Source organism: Cucumis sativus, unplaced genomic scaffold (assembly GCF_000004075.3).
Source record: "Cucumis sativus cultivar 9930 unplaced genomic scaffold, Cucumber_9930_V3 scaffold38, whole genome shotgun sequence".
NCBI lineage: Eukaryota > Viridiplantae > Streptophyta > Magnoliopsida > Cucurbitales > Cucurbitaceae > Cucumis > Cucumis sativus.
The window spans coordinates 475,787-494,629 of record NW_022279547.1 but is presented as its reverse complement, the minus strand read 5'-3'; the positions used below and the strand labels follow the sequence as shown (position 1 = coordinate 494,629).

Sequence of the window (18,843 nt, the reverse complement as noted above, 5' to 3'; positions counted from 1 at the left end):
CAAATTTGAGGAATCGTATCTGCTGGCTTTGTAGTCCAAACAGGTTGTCTGGCTAACTTTCTTTTTCTCATTTTCAACCAATTAGGATAGCTGTCATGTTTTTTGAATTCCTTGCCATTCTTGAGTAGTAACTTGCATTTGTTTATTAAAAGGTTTTAATTAAGATTATGGTGTTCATAACTTTGTAGTGTCACACTAAATAACTTAAAAGAGTTAGTTTGACAGTTGACAAACATGATAGTAATGTGATAGTGAGTGCAAGGGTAAAAAGAGCTGCTTCTGTTGGGTTAAAGGGATGTTTGTGTTTTTTAGTGTGATGTGTTTTGTTTTCAAGTTCGTTAGTAGACGTATTACTTAATTGAGCATTTTGATACCATAGCCAGTGTAGGGGAAGATGAATGGAGGGTGCTATGAGACTAGTTAAGACTTATATGTATCCTAATTTTAGTAATATATAAAATTGAGAGAATTTCCTTTGATTTTCAGGAACAATGATGAATAATCAATGAAAAATGAATGAAAAGGTTTATCCATGCAAGCTTCAAACCAAAGTCAAGGATATCGATCCTTCCAGGGGAGTCCAAAGTTCCAAGATTGTTTATCCATGCATCATTTTGTCGATCTACTAAGATTAAATTGTCTCGTTGTAGTTGCAAGACTGGAACAATAGACGGCAGTTTACACCACCCAGTGACTTCCATGCTGACGCGATGAATGATTATTTCATTTCACAGGTAATTGTTCTCAATGAATGTTTTGGTTCTAACGACCTGCTATCTGATCGTAATTCTAATTATTTACTTGGCCTTGTTTCTTTGTAGGCAGTGATAGAAAATACCAGAGCAAATGATATACACAAGCGAGTTCCCTTTTTAGTACCGTTTACTAGCAGGGTTAAGATTTTCACTGTAAGCAAGTTATTTTTTTGGTTTCCTTATCCACAATATTGAATTTCTTGGACGACTGTTAGTTATAGAAATATGTAAGATATTTTTTATTTATGGTTACTTTCTCTATAACTCATTTCACAGACACAACTAGCAGCAGCTAGGCAAAGGAATGGATCTCTTGCTGTTTTTGCCAGAAACCGGTTTAGAATTCGACGAAATCATATATTGGAAGATGCTTTCAGTCAGATGAGTGCATTGTCTGAAGTTGATCTTCAAGGATCGGTAATTTCAGACTTCCATGATTTATGAAAAATGAAATTGTTATCTTACTTTTTTCTATCTTTTTCTTTGCCCTCGTGAAAACGACCCCTTCCCTCTTCTGCATCCTATAGTTGCAGAGTTACTTGTAATTGTTTATTAGTTTTTTTTGTTTGTGTTGGGTCAATTGCTTCACTTTTCTGCATGCAGATACGTGTGTCTTTTGTTAATGAATTTGGAGTTGAGGAGGCAGGAATTGATGGTGGTGGTATTTTTAAAGATGTCATGGAGAACATTACACGGCAGCCTTTGACGTGCAGTATGGTTTATTTAAGGTTATCACGACATTCCTTATTATTAGCATGGCATGGCTTTGTTAATCCTGTAGTATTATTGGATAACATGAAGCGTGATGAGACAGCCATAGTTGTTTGAAATCGCTTTTCAAAATAAAAATAGTTGTGAGATCACATTTCAATATTTGGTTGCTTGAAATCTATTTCATAAAATTTCAGTAATATGTGGGTATGTATTGTTCATTTTTTCTAATATAAGTTATTTTCTGCTTGGTAATCCAGCAAATTGCTGACCATTTGCTCTACCCCAATCCTGGTTCGGGAATGATACATGAGCAACATCTCCAGTTTTTCCATTTCCTCGAAGTTCTTTTGGCAAAGGTATGGCCATAATTCCCAATCATACATGGAATTTACTTTGGTTGATTAGTTTTTTCTTTTTTTGGATAAGGATATCCTGGTCTTGGCCTTATCGTGGAAGATTCTTATATATCTTTCACCCCATACTTTGGTTGAATTTTGGAACATTAATGTATCGCCTGACATTCATAAATACAATGTCATAATTTGAAATCTGCTGTCTTCCTACATTATGCATGTTTTTCTGTTATTGAAGTTGCTGCCCGGTTGTGCTAAAAGTTCTCAAGCAGTCATGCTAAAAGATCTCAATCACATTAAATGATTTTTGACAGGATGTTGTTGTTTTACCCTTCTTCCTGTAGGTCATGTTTGAAGGAACTCTTGTTGATATACTTTTTGCAACATTCTTCTTGAGCAAGTTAAAACAGAAGTAAGGTTTTTAAAGATTTACTGTCTTACTGTTTTGTATTTTGTGCTGATCCACTAATCGTAGTATTGATGGTCATGACAATGACTAGTTGCAAGTTACTTGAATTTTTAGGGTTCTAAAAATCTTACATTTTATTATGGGTGCACTGCCTACTAATGAGATTGTCAATTGCTAACTTCCAAATGTTGAATTTGGGATTTCCATGCTACATTCACTTTCTTGATCTGCAATTACAGAGCTACTCTATACTGGAATAAAGTCTCATCTGAACTGTACATTGCTTTTGATGCTGTAATTGCAAAGCTAGGAAATCTTTATGTATAATGCCTTTTTTTTTATCATTTATTAATGAAAATGAGAAGCCTTTTTATAGGCTGGAGATTACAAGAGTTGTTAAACTAACTTGGGGTTGAGTTAGTTTACTTATAACTAACTCAAGATACAAAATTGTTAATTCAAATAACTAATCCTAAACTATAAAAATGGTAATTCAAACACCTCCTCTAGGATAAAACTCAAGAAACATAAAGAAGGGGGATGTTCTACATTAGCTTTTGTCAAGGCTTTAGCCAAAATTTTATTTATCAACTGTGGGGGAGGATTTGAGAGCTCCCCAATCTCTACACACTTCTCTAATGAGAGTCTATACCAAAATCAAGATACCCATACCCTTCCACTCAAGAAACTTAAGTAATTGCTTAGAGAAATAACAAAATACTTGGCCCCACTCTAACAAACACATTCCTAAGGGCCCACACAAATAGAAAAATACCAACTAACTCTCAATCATTCTTTCTTCTTCCTATTCTTGTCTCTACGGGAATACACCTTTACTATGGGAGGTCTATCATTACCCGCCCCCCAAATAGCCACCTTGTCCTCAAGGTGGAATTCAGGAAACTGTTTCTTGAATAAGAGCAGCTTGTTCCCACGTTGCACTTTCAAGTGTCCCCTCACTCGAACGGATCAAAACTTCTAAGTTGTCCTCCTTTTCTATTGTTTTGCGAACTCCCAATACTTCTACCGGAGACACTTGCATAGACAAATCAGCAGCCAAATCTTTTGAAATTGGGAATAATGGCCTGTTTGAACCCACGACCTTGCGAAGAACAGAAACATGAAAGACCGGGTGTATAAGCGATTCCTTGGGAAGGGCCAAACGGTATGCAACGAAACGAATTCGTGCCACAATCATAAATGAACCAATGAATCTTGGGGCTAATTTGGTGTGCTTAAAACGGCTGAGAGAGGACTGTCGGTAAGGGCGTAACTTCACATAAACCCAATCATGAACCTCAAACTGCACCTCCCGTCTTTTAGCATTAGCATATTTGACCATTCGCTGCTGTGCTTTCAGTAAATTGGCCTTCAAAACGCCCAAAATTTCATCTCTTTCTTTCATCAAATGGTCTACTTCATCATTCACCCGGCTCGAGCCCTTCACATATGGTAATATAGAGGGGGGTGGTTGCCCATAGAGGGCCTCGAAGGGGGTCATCAATGTGGCTGTACGGACTGTTGTATTATAGCTTAATTCAGCCCAAGCTAGCCATTTAACCCATTGTTTAGGTGTGTTCATAGAAAAACACCCTAGATACGTCTCCACCCCTCGATTGACAACTTCCGTTTGACCATCTGTTTGGGGTGGTAAGTGGTGCTTCATCTCAACTGAGTTTCCAACAACCTCCACAACTCTTCCCATAATAGACTTGTGAAAATACGATCACGATCCGACACTATACTTCAGGGGCATCCATGCAAACGAATAATCTCTCGCATAAAAAGCAGCAACCACTTTTGCACCAAATGGATGTTTCAAGGGGATGAAATGTGCATACTTGGAAAGAAGATCCGCAACTACCAATATAACATCCCTCGGATTTGGGGAGGCCCTCAATAAAATCCATACTAATATCTTCCCACACACGGTCCGGAATGGGTAATGCTTGAAGGAAACCAGCCGGAGTTAAAGACAAGTATTTGGCTTGCTGACACACGGAACATTCAGCAACATAGGTGCGGATATGGGCTTTCATACCTCGCCAATATACCTCCCTTGCTAGCCTTTGATATGTTTTCAATGCACCATGATGTCCCCTATCGGGCTGTTATGGAACTCAGCTAATAATAAAGTAATATTAGGTGAATCCTCCTCCTTGTAGCAAATATCCATCTGGAGCTGGCTGTCCATTTATCAAGGATAATCGAATATTGTTAAGAGATTCATTTCCAGCCACTTGATCGATGAAAACCGAAGGGTTTAGCCCGCCCACAATACTTACGAGGCCCAATTCAAATACCGGTGGTAATCTCTATAAGGCATCGGCCGCTTTGTTTTCCAATCCTTTCTTGTACTCAATCACAAAATCATACCCCAATAGTTTAGCGATCCATCTCTGATATTCTCCCCCGATAGCCCGTTGTTCAAGAAGAAACTTCAAACTTTTCTGATCTGTACGCACCACAAAAGGCTTACCCAATAGATATGGTCGCCATTTTTGAACAGCCAGCACTATTGCCATAAGCTCCCGTTCATAAACAGCCTTAAACCTATGGGTAATAGGTAAAGCTTGACTGAAAAAGGCCACTGGTCGTTGATTTTGCATTAGGACAGCCCCAATACCCACACCCGAAGCATCAGTTTCCAGCACAAAACTTTGTGAAAAATCAGGAATACCTAGCATCGGGACAGACATCATTGCTGACTTTTAACTGCTGAAATGCGTTCTCGGTCGTCTCATTCCACTTAAAGTTACCTTTTTTTAACAGTTGTGTCAAGGGGGCAGCACAATAGAACCGTAGTTTGCAACGAATTTCCGATAATACCCGTTAGCCCCAAAAAACCCACCTAGCTCCTTCACGTTCTTGGGTGCTGGCCATTTAACCATCGCTTCTATTTTTGTTGGATCCGCTGCCACCCCCTCTGAAGAAATAACATGGCCCAAGTATTCAATTTGTCAACCGCAAATTGGCATTTTTTAAAGTTGGCTACCAGTTGATGAGCTACTAGAGTTTCCAAAACCATTGCCAATTGGTGCAAATGCTCGTCCAAGGACTTGCTGTAAATTAAGATGTCATCAAAGAAAACCAAAACAAACTTGCGTAAATATGGGCGAAGAACATCACTCATGATTGATTGGAATGTTGCCGAAGCGTTTCAACCCAAACAGCATCACAAGGAATTCATAGGGCCCCTCGTGGGTTCGAAACGCTGTTTTGTGAACATCGGCTGCCCGCACAAATAGAAAAATATCAGAATGCTTGTTTTTCTTTATTTATTTTGTAATGTCAATTAATTGGCTAATTATTTATCAGAATGCTTGTTGATATCGCTGCATGTTTTATTTTGTAATGTTTGTACTTTTTAGTTGTGATTTGTGAATATGCTAGGATTGATTTGATTTGCTCTTCTGACTGTTAAGATCGGAATGATGTTGCTCATCTGAAAGTAGGCAGCATCATGTGCTTGAAGACTTGTAGAGTATGGAGAGTGAATGGTCAAATTTGAGGAATCATATCTGCTGGCTTTGTAGTCCAAACAGGTTGTCTGGCTAACTTTCTTTTTCTCATTTTCAACCAATTAGGATAGCTGTCATGTTTTTTGAATTCCTTGCATTTTTGAGTAGTAACTTCGCATTTATTTATTAAAAGGTTTTAATTAAGATTATGGTGTTCATAACTTTGTAGTCACACTAAATAACTTAAAAGAGTTAGTTTGACAGTTGACAAACATGATAGTAATGTGATAGTGAGTGCAAGGGTAAAAAGAGTTGCTTCTGTTGGGTTAAAGTGATGTTTGTGTTTTTTAGTGTGATGTGTTTTGTTTTCAAGTTCGTTAGTAGACGTATTACTTAATTGAAAATTTTGATACCATAGCCAGTGTAGGGGAAGATGAATGGAGGGTGCTATGAGACTAGTTAAGACTTATATGTATCCTAATTTTAGTAATATATAAAATTGAGAGAATTTCCTTTGATTTTCAGGAACAAGGATGAATAATCAATGAAAAAGGAATGAAAAGGTTTATCCATGCAAGCTTCAAACCAAAGTCATGGATGTCGATCCTTCCAGGGGAGTCCAAAGTTCCCCCCTTATTTTTCTCCATTTACTTTGATTTTCAAAAGCTTTTAGGACAGAAAAAGCAATTTTTTGAGTGGGTGTGGGTAATAGCTTGCTTAGCTTGCATGTTTAGTGTAAACTTGGGGGTTCAAATTTTGCCCAAATTTCAAAATTTTTCAGAATTCTTTCCATACAATAATGAGCATTATACCTTCTTAGCTTAATTAGATCTTGCATAAAAAGCATGATTGGCAACCCTTGAGCACTGAGCTCGGGTTTATGATGTGAAATTCTGAATTTTGATGAGTATATGTGCTGAAATTTGAGCATAAGCTGCTGTCTTTTTTGTTTTAAGCTCCTTTTAGCTATTTCTTATTGAGATGTGAATGCATGATTGAGAAAATGGTATGTGTGTTGTGAATGCTTGATTGAATGTATAATAAATAAGTGCATGGATACTTTTCTAGCTTTGTCTTCCTTTGTTGCTTTGTCGTGACTTACCTATGATGCACTTAGTCCAAACCTAGCCTAGATAGAGTAAAAAAGGATAGGAGGCTCTCTTTAGAAACTGGGATGGTTTTAACAAATTTGTCTTGTCAAACATGAGTTAGAAGCCTCTTGTCTAGCCACAATGAACTAAATCCCTTTAGAAAAGGGTCGACATTAACAAAACTTATTGTCACTTCAAAGGGAGCAATCAAACTTAATTAGTAACTAAATGTAGAACCATAGAAAGGTTAGCCCACGATTCTAGCAAGGCCTAGTTACCACATTGCATACCAAAGAAAGAAAAGAGAGACTTGACAATGCAAAACATAAAACAGTAAGACAATCAAGAGCTATAAAAAAATCAAACAACATATCCAATATACATTAGAAAAAGCCCATAAAAAATGGGGGAAAACTTCACTTTTGGCCTAACCAAAACCAGACTACCTACTCTTAGCGTTCTAAACATAGCATCGAGTTTGATGAGGGCTTTGAAAAGAGGAGGAATCCTCCCCGATCCACATTAGGGGGAAAACAAGGCTTGTTGTCACTTCGAAGGGAGCAGTCAAACTTAGCATTGAGTTTGACGAGGGCTTTGAAAAGAGGAGGAATCCTCCCCGTTCCATAGTAGGGGGAAAACGAGGCTTGTTGTCACTCCGAAGGGAGCAGTCAAACTTAGAAACTAAGTTTAGAACCATAGAAAGGTTAGCCCACCGGTTCTAGCAAGACCTTGTTACCACATTGCATACCAAAGAAACAAAAGAGAGACTTGCAAATGCAAAACGTAAAAAGGTTAGACAATCAAGAGCTATAAAAAAACAAACAACACATGCAATATACATTAGAAAAATCCCATAAAAAAGCAAAGAGCCAACTTGGTTCGGTCAAGTAGAATGTGTTGAGTTCCCTAACTATCAGAGCTTTTAGCAGAAAACTTTACTTTTGGCCTAACCAAAACCAAACCACCTACTCTTAGCGTTCTAAACTTAGCATCGAGTTTGATGAGGGCTTTGAAAAGAGGAGGAATCCTCCCCGATCCACATTAGGGGGAAAACAAGGCTTGTTGTCACTCCGAAGGGAGCAGTCAAACTTAGCATTGAGTTTGACGAGGGCTTTGAAAAGAGGAGGAATCCTCCCCGTTCCATAGTAGGGGGAAAACGAGGCTTGTTGTCACTCCGAAGGGAGCAGTCAAACTTAGAAACTAAGTTTAGAACCATAGAAAGGTTAGCCCACCGGTTCTAGCAAGACCTTGTTACCACATTGCATACCAAAGAAACAAAAAGAGAGACTTGCAAATGCAAAACGTAAAAAGGTTAGACAATCAAGAGCTATAAAAAACAAACAACACATGCAATATACATTAGAAAAATCCCATAAAAAAGCAAAGATCCAACTTGGTTCGGTCAAGTAGAATGTGTTGAGTTCCCTAACTATCAGAGCTTTTAGCAGAAAACTTTACTTTTGGCCTAACCAAAACCAAACCACCTACTCTTAGCGTTCTAAACTTAGCATCGAGTTTGATGAGGGCTTTGAAAAGAGGAGGAATCCTCCCCGATCCACATTAGGGGGAAAACAAGGCTTGTTGTCACTCCGAAGGGAGCAGTCAAACTTAGCATTGAGTTTGACGAGGGCTTTGAAAAGAGGAGGAATCCTCCCCGTTCCATAGTAGGGGGAAAACGAGGCTTGTTGTCACTCCGAAGGGAGCAGTCAAACTTAGAAACTAAGTTTAGAACCATAGAAAGGTTAGCCCACCGGTTCTAGCAAGACCTTGTTACCACATTGCATACCAAAGAAACAAAAAGAGAGACATGCAAATGCAAAACGTAAAAAGGTTAGACAATCAAGAGCTATAAAAAAACAAACAACACATGCAATATACATTAGAAAAATCCCATAAAAAAGCAAAGATCCAACTTGGTTCGGTCAAGTAGAATGTGTTGAGTTCCCTAACTATCAGAGCTTTTAGCAGAAAACTTTACTTTTGGCCTAACCAAAACCAAACCACCTACTCTTAGCGTTCTAAACTTAGCATCGAGTTTGATGAGGGCTTTGAAAAGAGGAGGAATCCTCCCCGATCCACATTAGGGGGAAAACAAGGCTTGTTGTCACTCCGAAGGGAGCAGTCAAACTTAGCATTGAGTTTGACGAGGGCTTTGAAAAGAGGAGGAATCCTCCCCGTTCCATAGTAGGGGGAAAACGAGGCTTGTTGTCACTCCGAAGGGAGCAGTCAAACTTAGAAACTAAGTTTAGAACCATAGAAAGGTTAGCCCACCGGTTCTAGCAAGACCTTGTTACCACATTGCATACCAAAGAAACAAAAAGAGAGACATGCAAATGCAAAACGTAAAAAGGTTAGACAATCAAGAGCTATAAAAAAACAAACAACACATGCAATATACATTAGAAAAATCCCATAAAAAAGCAAAGATCCAACTTGGTTCGGTCAAGTAGAATGTGTTGAGTTCCCTAACTATCAGAGCTTTTAGCAGAAAACTTTACTTTTGGCCTAACCAAAACCAAACCACCTACTCTTAGCGTTCTAAACTTAGCATCGAGTTTGATGAGGGCTTTGAAAAGAGGAGGAATCCTCCCCGATCCACATTAGGGGGAAAACAAGGCTTGTTGTCACTCCGAAGGGAGCAGTCAAACTTAGCATTGAGTTTGACGAGGGCTTTGAAAAGAGGAGGAATCCTCCCCGTTCCATAGTAGGGGGAAAACGAGGCTTGTTGTCACTCCGAAGGGAGCAGTCAAACTTAGAAACTAAGTTTAGAACCATAGAAAGGTTAGCCCACCGGTTCTAGCAAGACCTTGTTACCACATTGCATACCAAAGAAACAAAAAGAGAGACATGCAAATGCAAAACGTAAAAAGGTTAGACAATCAAGAGCTATAAAAAACAAACAACACATGCAATATACATTAGAAAAATCCCATAAAAAAGCAAAGATCCAACTTGGTTCGGTCAAGTAGAATGTGTTGAGTTCCCTAACTATCAGAGCTTTTAGCAGAAAACTTTACTTTTGGCCTAACCAAAACCAAACCACCTACTCTTAGCGTTCTAAACTTAGCATCGAGTTTGATGAGGGCTTTGAAAAGAGGAGGAATCCTCCCCGATCCACATTAGGGGGAAAACAAGGCTTGTTGTCACTCCGAAGGGAGCAGTCAAAACTTAGCATTGAGTTTGACGAGGGCTTTGAAAAGAGGAGGAATCCTCCCCGTTCCATAGTAGGGGGAAAACGAGGCTTGTTGTCACTCCGAAGGGAGCAGTCAAACTTAGAAACTAAGTTTAGAACCATAGAAAGGTTAGCCCACCGGTTCTAGCAAGACCTTGTTACCACATTGCATACCAAAGAAACAAAAGAGAGACATGCAAATGCAAAACGTAAAAAGGTTAGACAATCAAGAGCTATAAAAAAACAAACAACACATGCAATATACATTAGAAAAATCCCATAAAAAAGCAAAGATCCAACTTGGTTCGGTCAAGTAGAATGTGTTGAGTTCCCTAACTATCAGAGCTTTTAGCAGAAAACTTTACTTTTGGCCTAACCAAAACCAAACCACCTACTCTTAGCGTTCTAAACTTAGCATCGAGTTTGATGAGGGCTTTGAAAAGAGGAGGAATCCTCCCCGATCCACATTAGGGGGAAAACAAGGCTTGTTTGTCACTCCGAAGGGAGCAGTCAAACTTAGCATTGAGTTTGACGAGGGCTTTGAAAAGAGGAGGAATCCTCCCCGTTCCATAGTAGGGGGAAAACGAGGCTTGTTGTCACTCCGAAGGGAGCAGTCAAACTTAGAAACTAAGTTTAGAACCATAGAAAGGTTAGCCCACCGGTTCTAGCAAGACCTTGTTACCACATTGCATACCAAAGAAACAAAAGAGAGACATGCAAATGCAAAACGTAAAAAGGTTAGACAATCAAGAGCTATAAAAAAACAAACAACACATGCAATAATACATTAGAAAAATCCCATAAAAAAGCAAAGATCCAACTTGGTTCGGTCAAGTAGAATGTGTTGAGTTCCCTAACTATCAGAGCTTTTAGCAGAAAACTTTACTTTTGGCCTAACCAAAACCAAACCACCTACTCTTAGCGTTCTAAACTTAGCATCGAGTTTGATGAGGGCTTTGAAAAGAGGAGGAATCCTCCCCGATCCACATTAGGGGGAAAACAAGGCTTGTTGTCACTCCGAAGGGAGCAGTCAAACTTAGCATTGAGTTTGACGAGGGCTTTGAAAAGAGGAGGAATCCTCCCCGTTCCATAGTAGGGGGAAAACGAGGCTTGTTGTCACTCCGAAGGGAGCAGTCAAACTTAGAAACTAAGTTTAGAACCATAGAAAGGTTAGCCCACCGGTTCTAGCAAGACCTTGTTACCACATTGCATACCAAAGAAACAAAAAGAGACATGCAAATGCAAAACGTAAAAAGGTTAGACAATCAAGAGCTATAAAAAAACAAACAACACATGCAATATACATTAGAAAAATCCCATAAAAAAGCAAAGATCCAACTTGGTTCGGTCAAGTAGAATGTGTTGAGTTCCCTAACTATCAGAGCTTTTAGCAGAAAACTTTACTTTTGGCCTAACCAAAACCAAACCACTACTCTTAGCGTTCTAAACTTAGCATCGAGTTTGATGAGGGCTTTGAAAAGAGGAGGAATCCTCCCCGATCCACATTAGGGGGAAAACAAGGCTTGTTGTCACTCCGAAGGGAGCAGTCAAACTTAGCATTGAGTTTGACGAGGGCTTTGAAAAGAGGAGGAATCCTCCCCGTTCCATAGTAGGGGGAAAACGAGGCTTGTTGTCACTCCGAAGGGAGCAGTCAAACTTAGAAACTAAGTTTAGAACCATAGAAAGGTTAGCCCACCGGTTCTAGCAAGACCTTGTTACCACATTGCATACCAAAGAAACAAAAGAGAGACATGCAAATGCAAAACGTAAAAAGGTTAGACAATCAAGAGCTATAAAAAAACAAACAACACATGCAATATACATTAGAAAAATCCCATAAAAAAGCAAAGATCCAACTTGGTTCGGTCAAGTAGAATGTGTTGAGTTCCCTAACTATCAGAGCTTTTAGCAGAAAACTTTACTTTTGGCCTAACCAAAACCAAACCACCTACTCTTAGCGTTCTAAACTTAGCATCGAGTTTGATGAGGGCTTTGAAAAGAGGAGGAATCCTCCCCGATCCACATTAGGGGGAAAACAAGGCTTGTTGTCACTCCGAAGGGAGCAGTCAAACTTAGCATTGAGTTTGACGAGGGCTTTGAAAAGAGGAGGAATCCTCCCCGTTCCATAGTAGGGGGAAAACGAGGCTTGTTGTCACTCCGAAGGGAGCAGTCAAACTTAGAAACTAAGTTTAGAACCATAGAAAGGTTAGCCCACCGGTTCTAGCAAGACCTTGTTACCACATTGCATACCAAAGAAACAAAAGAGAGACATGCAAATGCAAAACGTAAAAAGGTTAGACAATCAAGAGCTATAAAAAAACAAACAACACATGCAATATACATTAGAAAAATCCCATAAAAAAGCAAAGATCCAACTTGGTTCGGTCAAGTAGAATGTGTTGAGTTCCCTAACTATCAGAGCTTTTAGCAGAAAACTTTACTTTTGGCCTAACCAAAACCAAACCACCTACTCTTAGCGTTCTAAACTTAGCATCGAGTTTGATGAGGGCTTTGAAAAGAGGAGGAATCCTCCCCGATCCACATTAGGGGGAAAACAAGGCTTGTTGTCACTCCGAAGGGAGCAGTCAAACTTAGCATTGAGTTTGACGAGGGCTTTGAAATGAGGAGGAATCCTCCTCGTTCCATAGTAGGGGGAAAACGAGGCTTGTTATGAGGATTTTCCCTTGGGAAATTATTATAAAAGTGACAAATGAAAATATTGATTGGTTTCTGAACCACTGTGGTGCCCTTGTTTTGTTATTTTCCCTTATGTTGCTTTATGCTTGGTTTTCTAATTGATAATATCATCTTAAAGTGTTCTAATTGATAGCACATATCTCTTAGTGTTAGTACTTTCTTACCTTTCTCTCTCTTACATATATAGGGGATATGTTGAGCATTTTCGCTAGCAAGGATTATGTACTTAACAAGGCCTTAGTGGATTAGAGAGTTAAGAAAATTTGCATATGCTTGCATCCAGACTGTACACCATAATAGGTAATTAGTTTTTTCCATTTCAACATTCCTTATTAAAAACTTATCCTTTTTAACACGTTTTGAATGGAAAAACAGAATGTTTGATCTATCATTGTTGATTTTGTTGGCTTTCTATGCTATGATCCTTTAATTGTATATGATATATTTCTTTTGTTGAAAAGTGATATATTTCTTAGATTTTGTTTAGATATATATAATTGACATAAAGGTTTTTTTACCTTCAGCTAACGAATTCAGACTAATCTTATTTATATATATGATAAGTTGTCTTTATTTTTCCTCTGAATTATTCTTACTTGATGTTGTTCTTGATAGAAACCAATTGAGGAATCAACTTTTGGCTGCACCTGTGAACTCTAACACACCTGCAACTCTATTGTTAGACACAATTATTTTCTTATTACAACCTGAACTCCCATGGGTTTGTAAAATTGTTGGTTACTTCCTGGAAAGAAATGCATATGCGTTGATTAGGGATATCACTTTGACAGGGAAGGTATAAATGTACTTCCTTTTTTTTCTACTTGCAAGTGGTTTTTTTTATAGACATTCTGTTTTGCCGTGGATTATCCTCTGCAGGTGTTTTCAGAGAACTAATTCACACTCAAACTATTGCAGGAAAGTGCAGATTCACATTCCAAGAGTTCATTGGCTTCTCTAGAACATCTGCTGTCTCTTTTGAGTTCTCATGTTGGTAAGAAGCCATGTTGTTGCCCACGTGTTGATCCCAATTGGAGTTTCTCCTCTCAAATTCTTACTCTTCCTTTACTGTGGCGGACATTCACATTTCACACCTCTCTCTACCCAATGGACAAAGTTGCATGTGTCATCCTCTACTAGGTTTGTGTACCTTGCTGTTTGGATATAATGGCGTTAGTAATGGTTTAAAGGTCATGTTTTCTCAATAACGAGAAACATAACATGCATGTACTTCATTTAAAAAAGAAAAAAAAACTCTATAGATTTTTTTTGAAAAGATCTTTTTAAGTACAACTTGGTGTGGGACATAAAAAATTATGACTATTCTAGCATACAGAATGGAGTTAGTTCCAGTACTCTGGAGTTTTATTAAAAACTGCCACGAGAATAAAAAATGGTCATCCTTTTCAGAGAAATTGGCATATTTATCAGGAGATGCACCTGGTTGGCTATTACCTTTGGCTGTTTTTTGTCCTGTGTACAAGTAAGATTATCTTCTTTATTCCTGTTCCTCTACTTTTGAATTTCGCTTTAATTCCTCATCTGATGTTATATAATTATATGGTATGTTATAAGATTCGGCATGTCCTGATCACTTCTTTCCTTATCAATCAGGCACATGCTCATAATAATTGACAATGAGGAGTTTTATGAGCAGGAGAAGCCACTATCGTTAAAGGACATCAGATGCCTGATCGTTATTTTAAGACAGGTGAGCTCTTTAATTCCATCATATGTCCAAAAAGATACCCATACCCTCCCACTCAAGACACTTAAGTAATTGCTCAGAGAAATAACAAAATACTTGGCCCCACTCTAACAAACACATTCCTAAGGGCCCACACAAATAGAAAAATACCAACTAACTCTCAATCATTCTTTCTTCTTCCTATTCTTGTCTCTACGGGAATACACGTTTACTATGGGAGGTCTATCATTATCCGCCCCCCAAAGAGCCACCTTGTCCTCAAGGTGGAATTCAGGAAACTGTTCTTGAATAAGAGCAGCTTGTTCCCATGTTGCACTTTCAAGTGTCCCCTCACTCCAACGGATCAAAACTTCTAAGTTGTCCTCCTTTTCTATTGTTTTGCGAACTCCCAATACTTCTACTGGAGACACTTGCATAGACAAATCAGCAGCCAAATCTTTTGGAATTGGGAATAATGGCCTGTTTGAACCCACGACCTTGGTCGGACGCTTTGAATCTGGCCCACAGAAGCTATCGGAATTCTGTCCAGCTGCCGATTTTCTTTCTATCCTCCTTCCATTGATACCAGTCCAAAGCTTCCCCCTCCAAGCACAGGACCGCCGCATCCAACTTATCTCTCTCCGTCAGATATTCACCACAAAATAGCGCTCCACACGTTGTAGCTATCCATCCACATTCTCTTCTTCCTCTCCTTTAAATATCGACACCTCCAGTTTTCGTAGCCTCATGTCAAAAAGGGGTATCTCACGGATATTTGGTGCACATGGTACTCCAACTCCCTCATCCACCACCGGGTTAGTTTTTTGTTCACTTTTTTCTTCTTGAACTTGTTCCTCATTCATTATTCCCTTTCCCTTGTCCGTAATCATTCTTTCACTAGACGTGGATCCTTTTGAAGCACTTCCCATCACTCCCATCCTGTGTATTAACAATTTCATATCCTCACTCAATTTTTACAGATTGTGTGGAATAAATTAATTAAAGTTGTTTCTACCAAAGAAAACAAAAATAATAAATAAAATTATATGTTTTTCAGATTTTATTTTATGTTTCTAAAAGTTGGATGTATTCTGATCATAACCTTTTTGACATATTGTAAAAGGCATTGATAAATTAAATTAAAAAAAAAAAGCATTTACAAAAATTGTTGAAATTCTTTTAAACATTTAGGTGTAAAAATGAAACAAATAGATTAATGCGATGGAAAAATGGTCTAGATCAATCTAGTATCCTGGTATCACTTTTAGCTGATACCACACTTAGCCTGTTGATCAATGATCTAGATCAATCTAGTATCCTGGTAGAATCTTTTTCTCACTTCTTATCTTAAATTATGAAGGTGACATTCCTGAACTAGAGCTATATTTTGTTATTATAAACAATGAATATGGAAAGCAAATTGAAGAAGAGCTACTTCCTGGAGGAAAAAACCGTCGTGTCACCTGTGAAAATGTCATCACATTCATTCATCTTGTTGCCAATCATCGTTTGAACTTTCAGCATAGTTTGTCCCTTGTTTATCCAATGTGTCTCCCTACTCCAATGTTGATTGAAAACATGTCCTCCTCAGATACGACAGCAAAGTTCTCATTTTTTGAGAGGGATTCAGCAGCTTATACAGAAAGAATGGATCAACATGTTCAATGAGCATGAATTCCAGGTATCACTAACTCACTGAGATAGTAACGTGGTTTGCATGAAAAGGCTGTTTTGCTGTTATATAATCTCTTGATGACTCGTTTATCATTGCACATCAACTGCCTCATGTGCCTTGAATCCTGTTTCATGCTAGTATTAATTATACTATTTGGGAAAGAAGTATGTTAAAGGAGGAACATTTTTTCTCCTAGACCATACAAAGTCAGTAGGGTTAAGCACTTAGATTTGCATTTTTATTCTTCTTATTGTGTGGGTGTGTGGGTGGGGGAGGGGGGAGGGGGTTAGTAGTTTTGATAATGTGCCATTGTCGACCTTTAATTTTCATGTGACGTGAAACACTAAACTAATTAAAGCAAGAACCTAGAATGATTAGGAGTACACTTGATCTTGTGATCTGGGCAGCAACCAACCAAAGCCTAAACCCTAGAGGCATCAGGGTCTTCCTTATTGAGTTCACCTGAAGGAATAGATGTGGGTTTCCTTGATGAAGTGAAGATTCAGGTTCTGGATAAGGAAACTAGTCTTCCTTAAGATTCAAGTTGTTCATTTTCGAAGAGGCACAATGCTCGTAAAAGTGTAGAGGCAGAATTTTACTAATCATTAAAATCTGAGAAATAAACAAAGTGAACTAGATTATTTTTAGCCTACATGGACTCTAAGTGGTGACAACTGAAGTCCTTGTAAGGGGAAAAGATGTGGGAAAAAAAATTCCCTTGCGATGGGAAATGATAAGAAAAACATAAAGAGAACCCTAATTTAGGTCAAATCATGGACCAATGGCTAAATACTATGAAGTTTTGTTGCTGGTCTTTTGTGGTTCCAGGATAAATCGAGTTGCTGTCTTTGACTGGTCTATTTCATTTCAGCTTTCAATATCAGGTTCACTGGACAGCTTGGATGTTGATGACCTACGGACACATACTACTTATTCAAGTGGTTATCATAGGGTAAGTTCTATTAAACCTTTTTTCTATATATGTATTTTTGTTTCTTTTCTTTTCTGCGTAATTGTTTTGCATATTGTGTTCGATAAAATTTTGAAAATTTGAAATCTTGCAAGAAGATTAGTTACAATTAATCTTCCTTTGGAGGTTGAACAATTCTTGGTTTAGGATATCGAATACTAGATTTATTGTAGTGCAATCGGAATTGTGATGTCAAGTCAATTAAACTTCAAAATTGTAGATGATGTTGGAAGATCTCACCCGGGTAATTGGGAGATGGTTTTGAAGTCTTTGGAGTTTAGGGAGTTGGTCATCGTTTAGATTCTTTTTAATATTTTTCAATTAATTTCGAATTCATACAATGTATATGCCTGTATTAGTGTTTGAAACTGGGTGATAAATTGATTACCATTATTCAGACTTCTAGTCCTCTCTTATGTTTCTATGACTATGAAAACAAACTTTGGACTTGTATTGTTTGTAATGCTCTGTTTGGTCAGGCACAACCATGATCAAGAAATTTGTGATAGGAAACGGAGAAATATCTTCACTTTTTTAATGCTTCTGCTGGATTGAAAAACCAAATGTGGGAACTTCGGAATTTGAATTTTTATTTCATGCTTTCAGGAGCATTATGTCATTGAGATGTTTTGGGAAGTTATCAAAAGTTTCTCAGTGGAAAACCAAAAGAAATTTCTGAAGTGAGTATTTTCATTACACATCAGTTGGTTACTTCTTGTCTCAAGTTGGCTTAAAGAAAAACTGAACTTCAAAAATATAACAATTGTATCTTGCTTTTTCATTAGGTTTGTAACTGGTTACTCTCGAGGACCACTTCGTATCCTCATTATTCTTAATTATTTGTTTTGGTTTCCCTTAAGGGGATAAGTTGGTTCCTTCTAGAGCTTAAACTAATTTATCCTGCTAGCAAAAATCATGTGAAAAAGTAACTCAGTATGAGACAAGGTACATTTCTGACTAGTACTTTATTGTGCAGAGACTGGCAGATGGTTTAAGTAGCTTTAAAACAAGTAGAATAAATCTTATTGATTTACCTGGTTCCGGAGGCAGAAGCTAACAGGTGCAGCTGGGGAGCGCTTGAAGGAAGCACGCAATATCAACCGATCACTCTCACAACTCGGGTAACCGATCAAAACTATTGGGAGATATTTCAAATTTCATTTAAGCAGTGATCTTTCCAATGATTTTTTTCTTTATTTATTTTGTAATGTCAATTAATTGGCTAATTATTTATCAGAATGCTTGTTGATATCGCTGCATGTTTTATTTTGTAATGTTTGTACTTTTTAGTTGTGATTTGTGAATATGCTAGGATTGATTTGATTTGCTCTTCTGACTGTTAAGATCGGAATGATGTTGCTCATCTGAAAGAAGGCAGCATCATGTGCTTGAAGACTTGTGAGTATGGAGAGTGAATGGTCAAATTTGAGGAATCGTATCTGCTGGCTTTGTAGTCCAAACAGGTTGTCTGGCTAACTTTCTTTTTCTCATTTTCAACCAATTAGGATAGCTGTCATGTTTTTTGAATTCCTTGCCATTGTTGAGTAGTAACTTGGCATTTGTTTATTAAAAGGTTTTAATTAAGATTATGGTGTTCATAACTTTGTAGTGTCACACTAAATAACTTAAAAGAGTTAGTTTGACAGTTGACAAACATGATAGTAATGTGATAGTGAGTGCAAGGGTAAAAAGAGCTGCTTCTGTTGGGTTAAAGGGATGTTTGTGTTTTTTAGTGTGATGTGTTTTGTTTTCAAGTTCGTTAGTAGACGTATTACTTAATTGAGCATTTTGATACCATAGCCAGTGTAGGGGAAGATGAATGGAGGGTGCTATGAGACTAGTTAAGACTTATATGTATC

General features: G+C 38.0%; 1 protein-coding gene across 1 annotated transcript; it reads left to right on the top strand.

The window, feature by feature from the left end:
* The first annotated feature begins 498 nt into the window (after positions 1-498).
* LOC116405846 (E3 ubiquitin-protein ligase UPL6-like) lies at positions 499-17,668 on the top strand. The gene is made up of 7 exons (XM_031889613.1): positions 499-734; positions 822-908; positions 1,032-1,172; positions 1,359-1,472; positions 1,727-1,825; positions 16,886-16,966; positions 17,591-17,668. The coding sequence occupies exons 1-7, from the start codon at positions 711-713 to the stop codon at positions 17,666-17,668; spliced, it is 624 nt and encodes a 207-aa protein (XP_031745473.1). The 5' UTR covers positions 499-710.
* The last annotated feature ends 1,175 nt before the right edge of the window (positions 17,669-18,843 follow it).

What these genes read in the sequence shown, in the direction of transcription:
- LOC116405846 (XM_031889613.1), top strand. Translation starts at nt 711, where the DNA reads ATGAATGATTATTTCATTTCACAG. An exon ending in GCAGGGTTAAGATTTTCACT is followed by an intron (nt 909 to 1,031) that starts GTAAGCAAGTTA and finishes CTCATTTCACAG; the next exon opens with ACACAACTAGCAGCAGCTAG. An exon ending in AGCCTTTGACGTGCAGTATG is followed by an intron (nt 1,473 to 1,726) that starts GTTTATTTAAGG and finishes TTGGTAATCCAG; the next exon opens with CAAATTGCTGACCATTTGCT.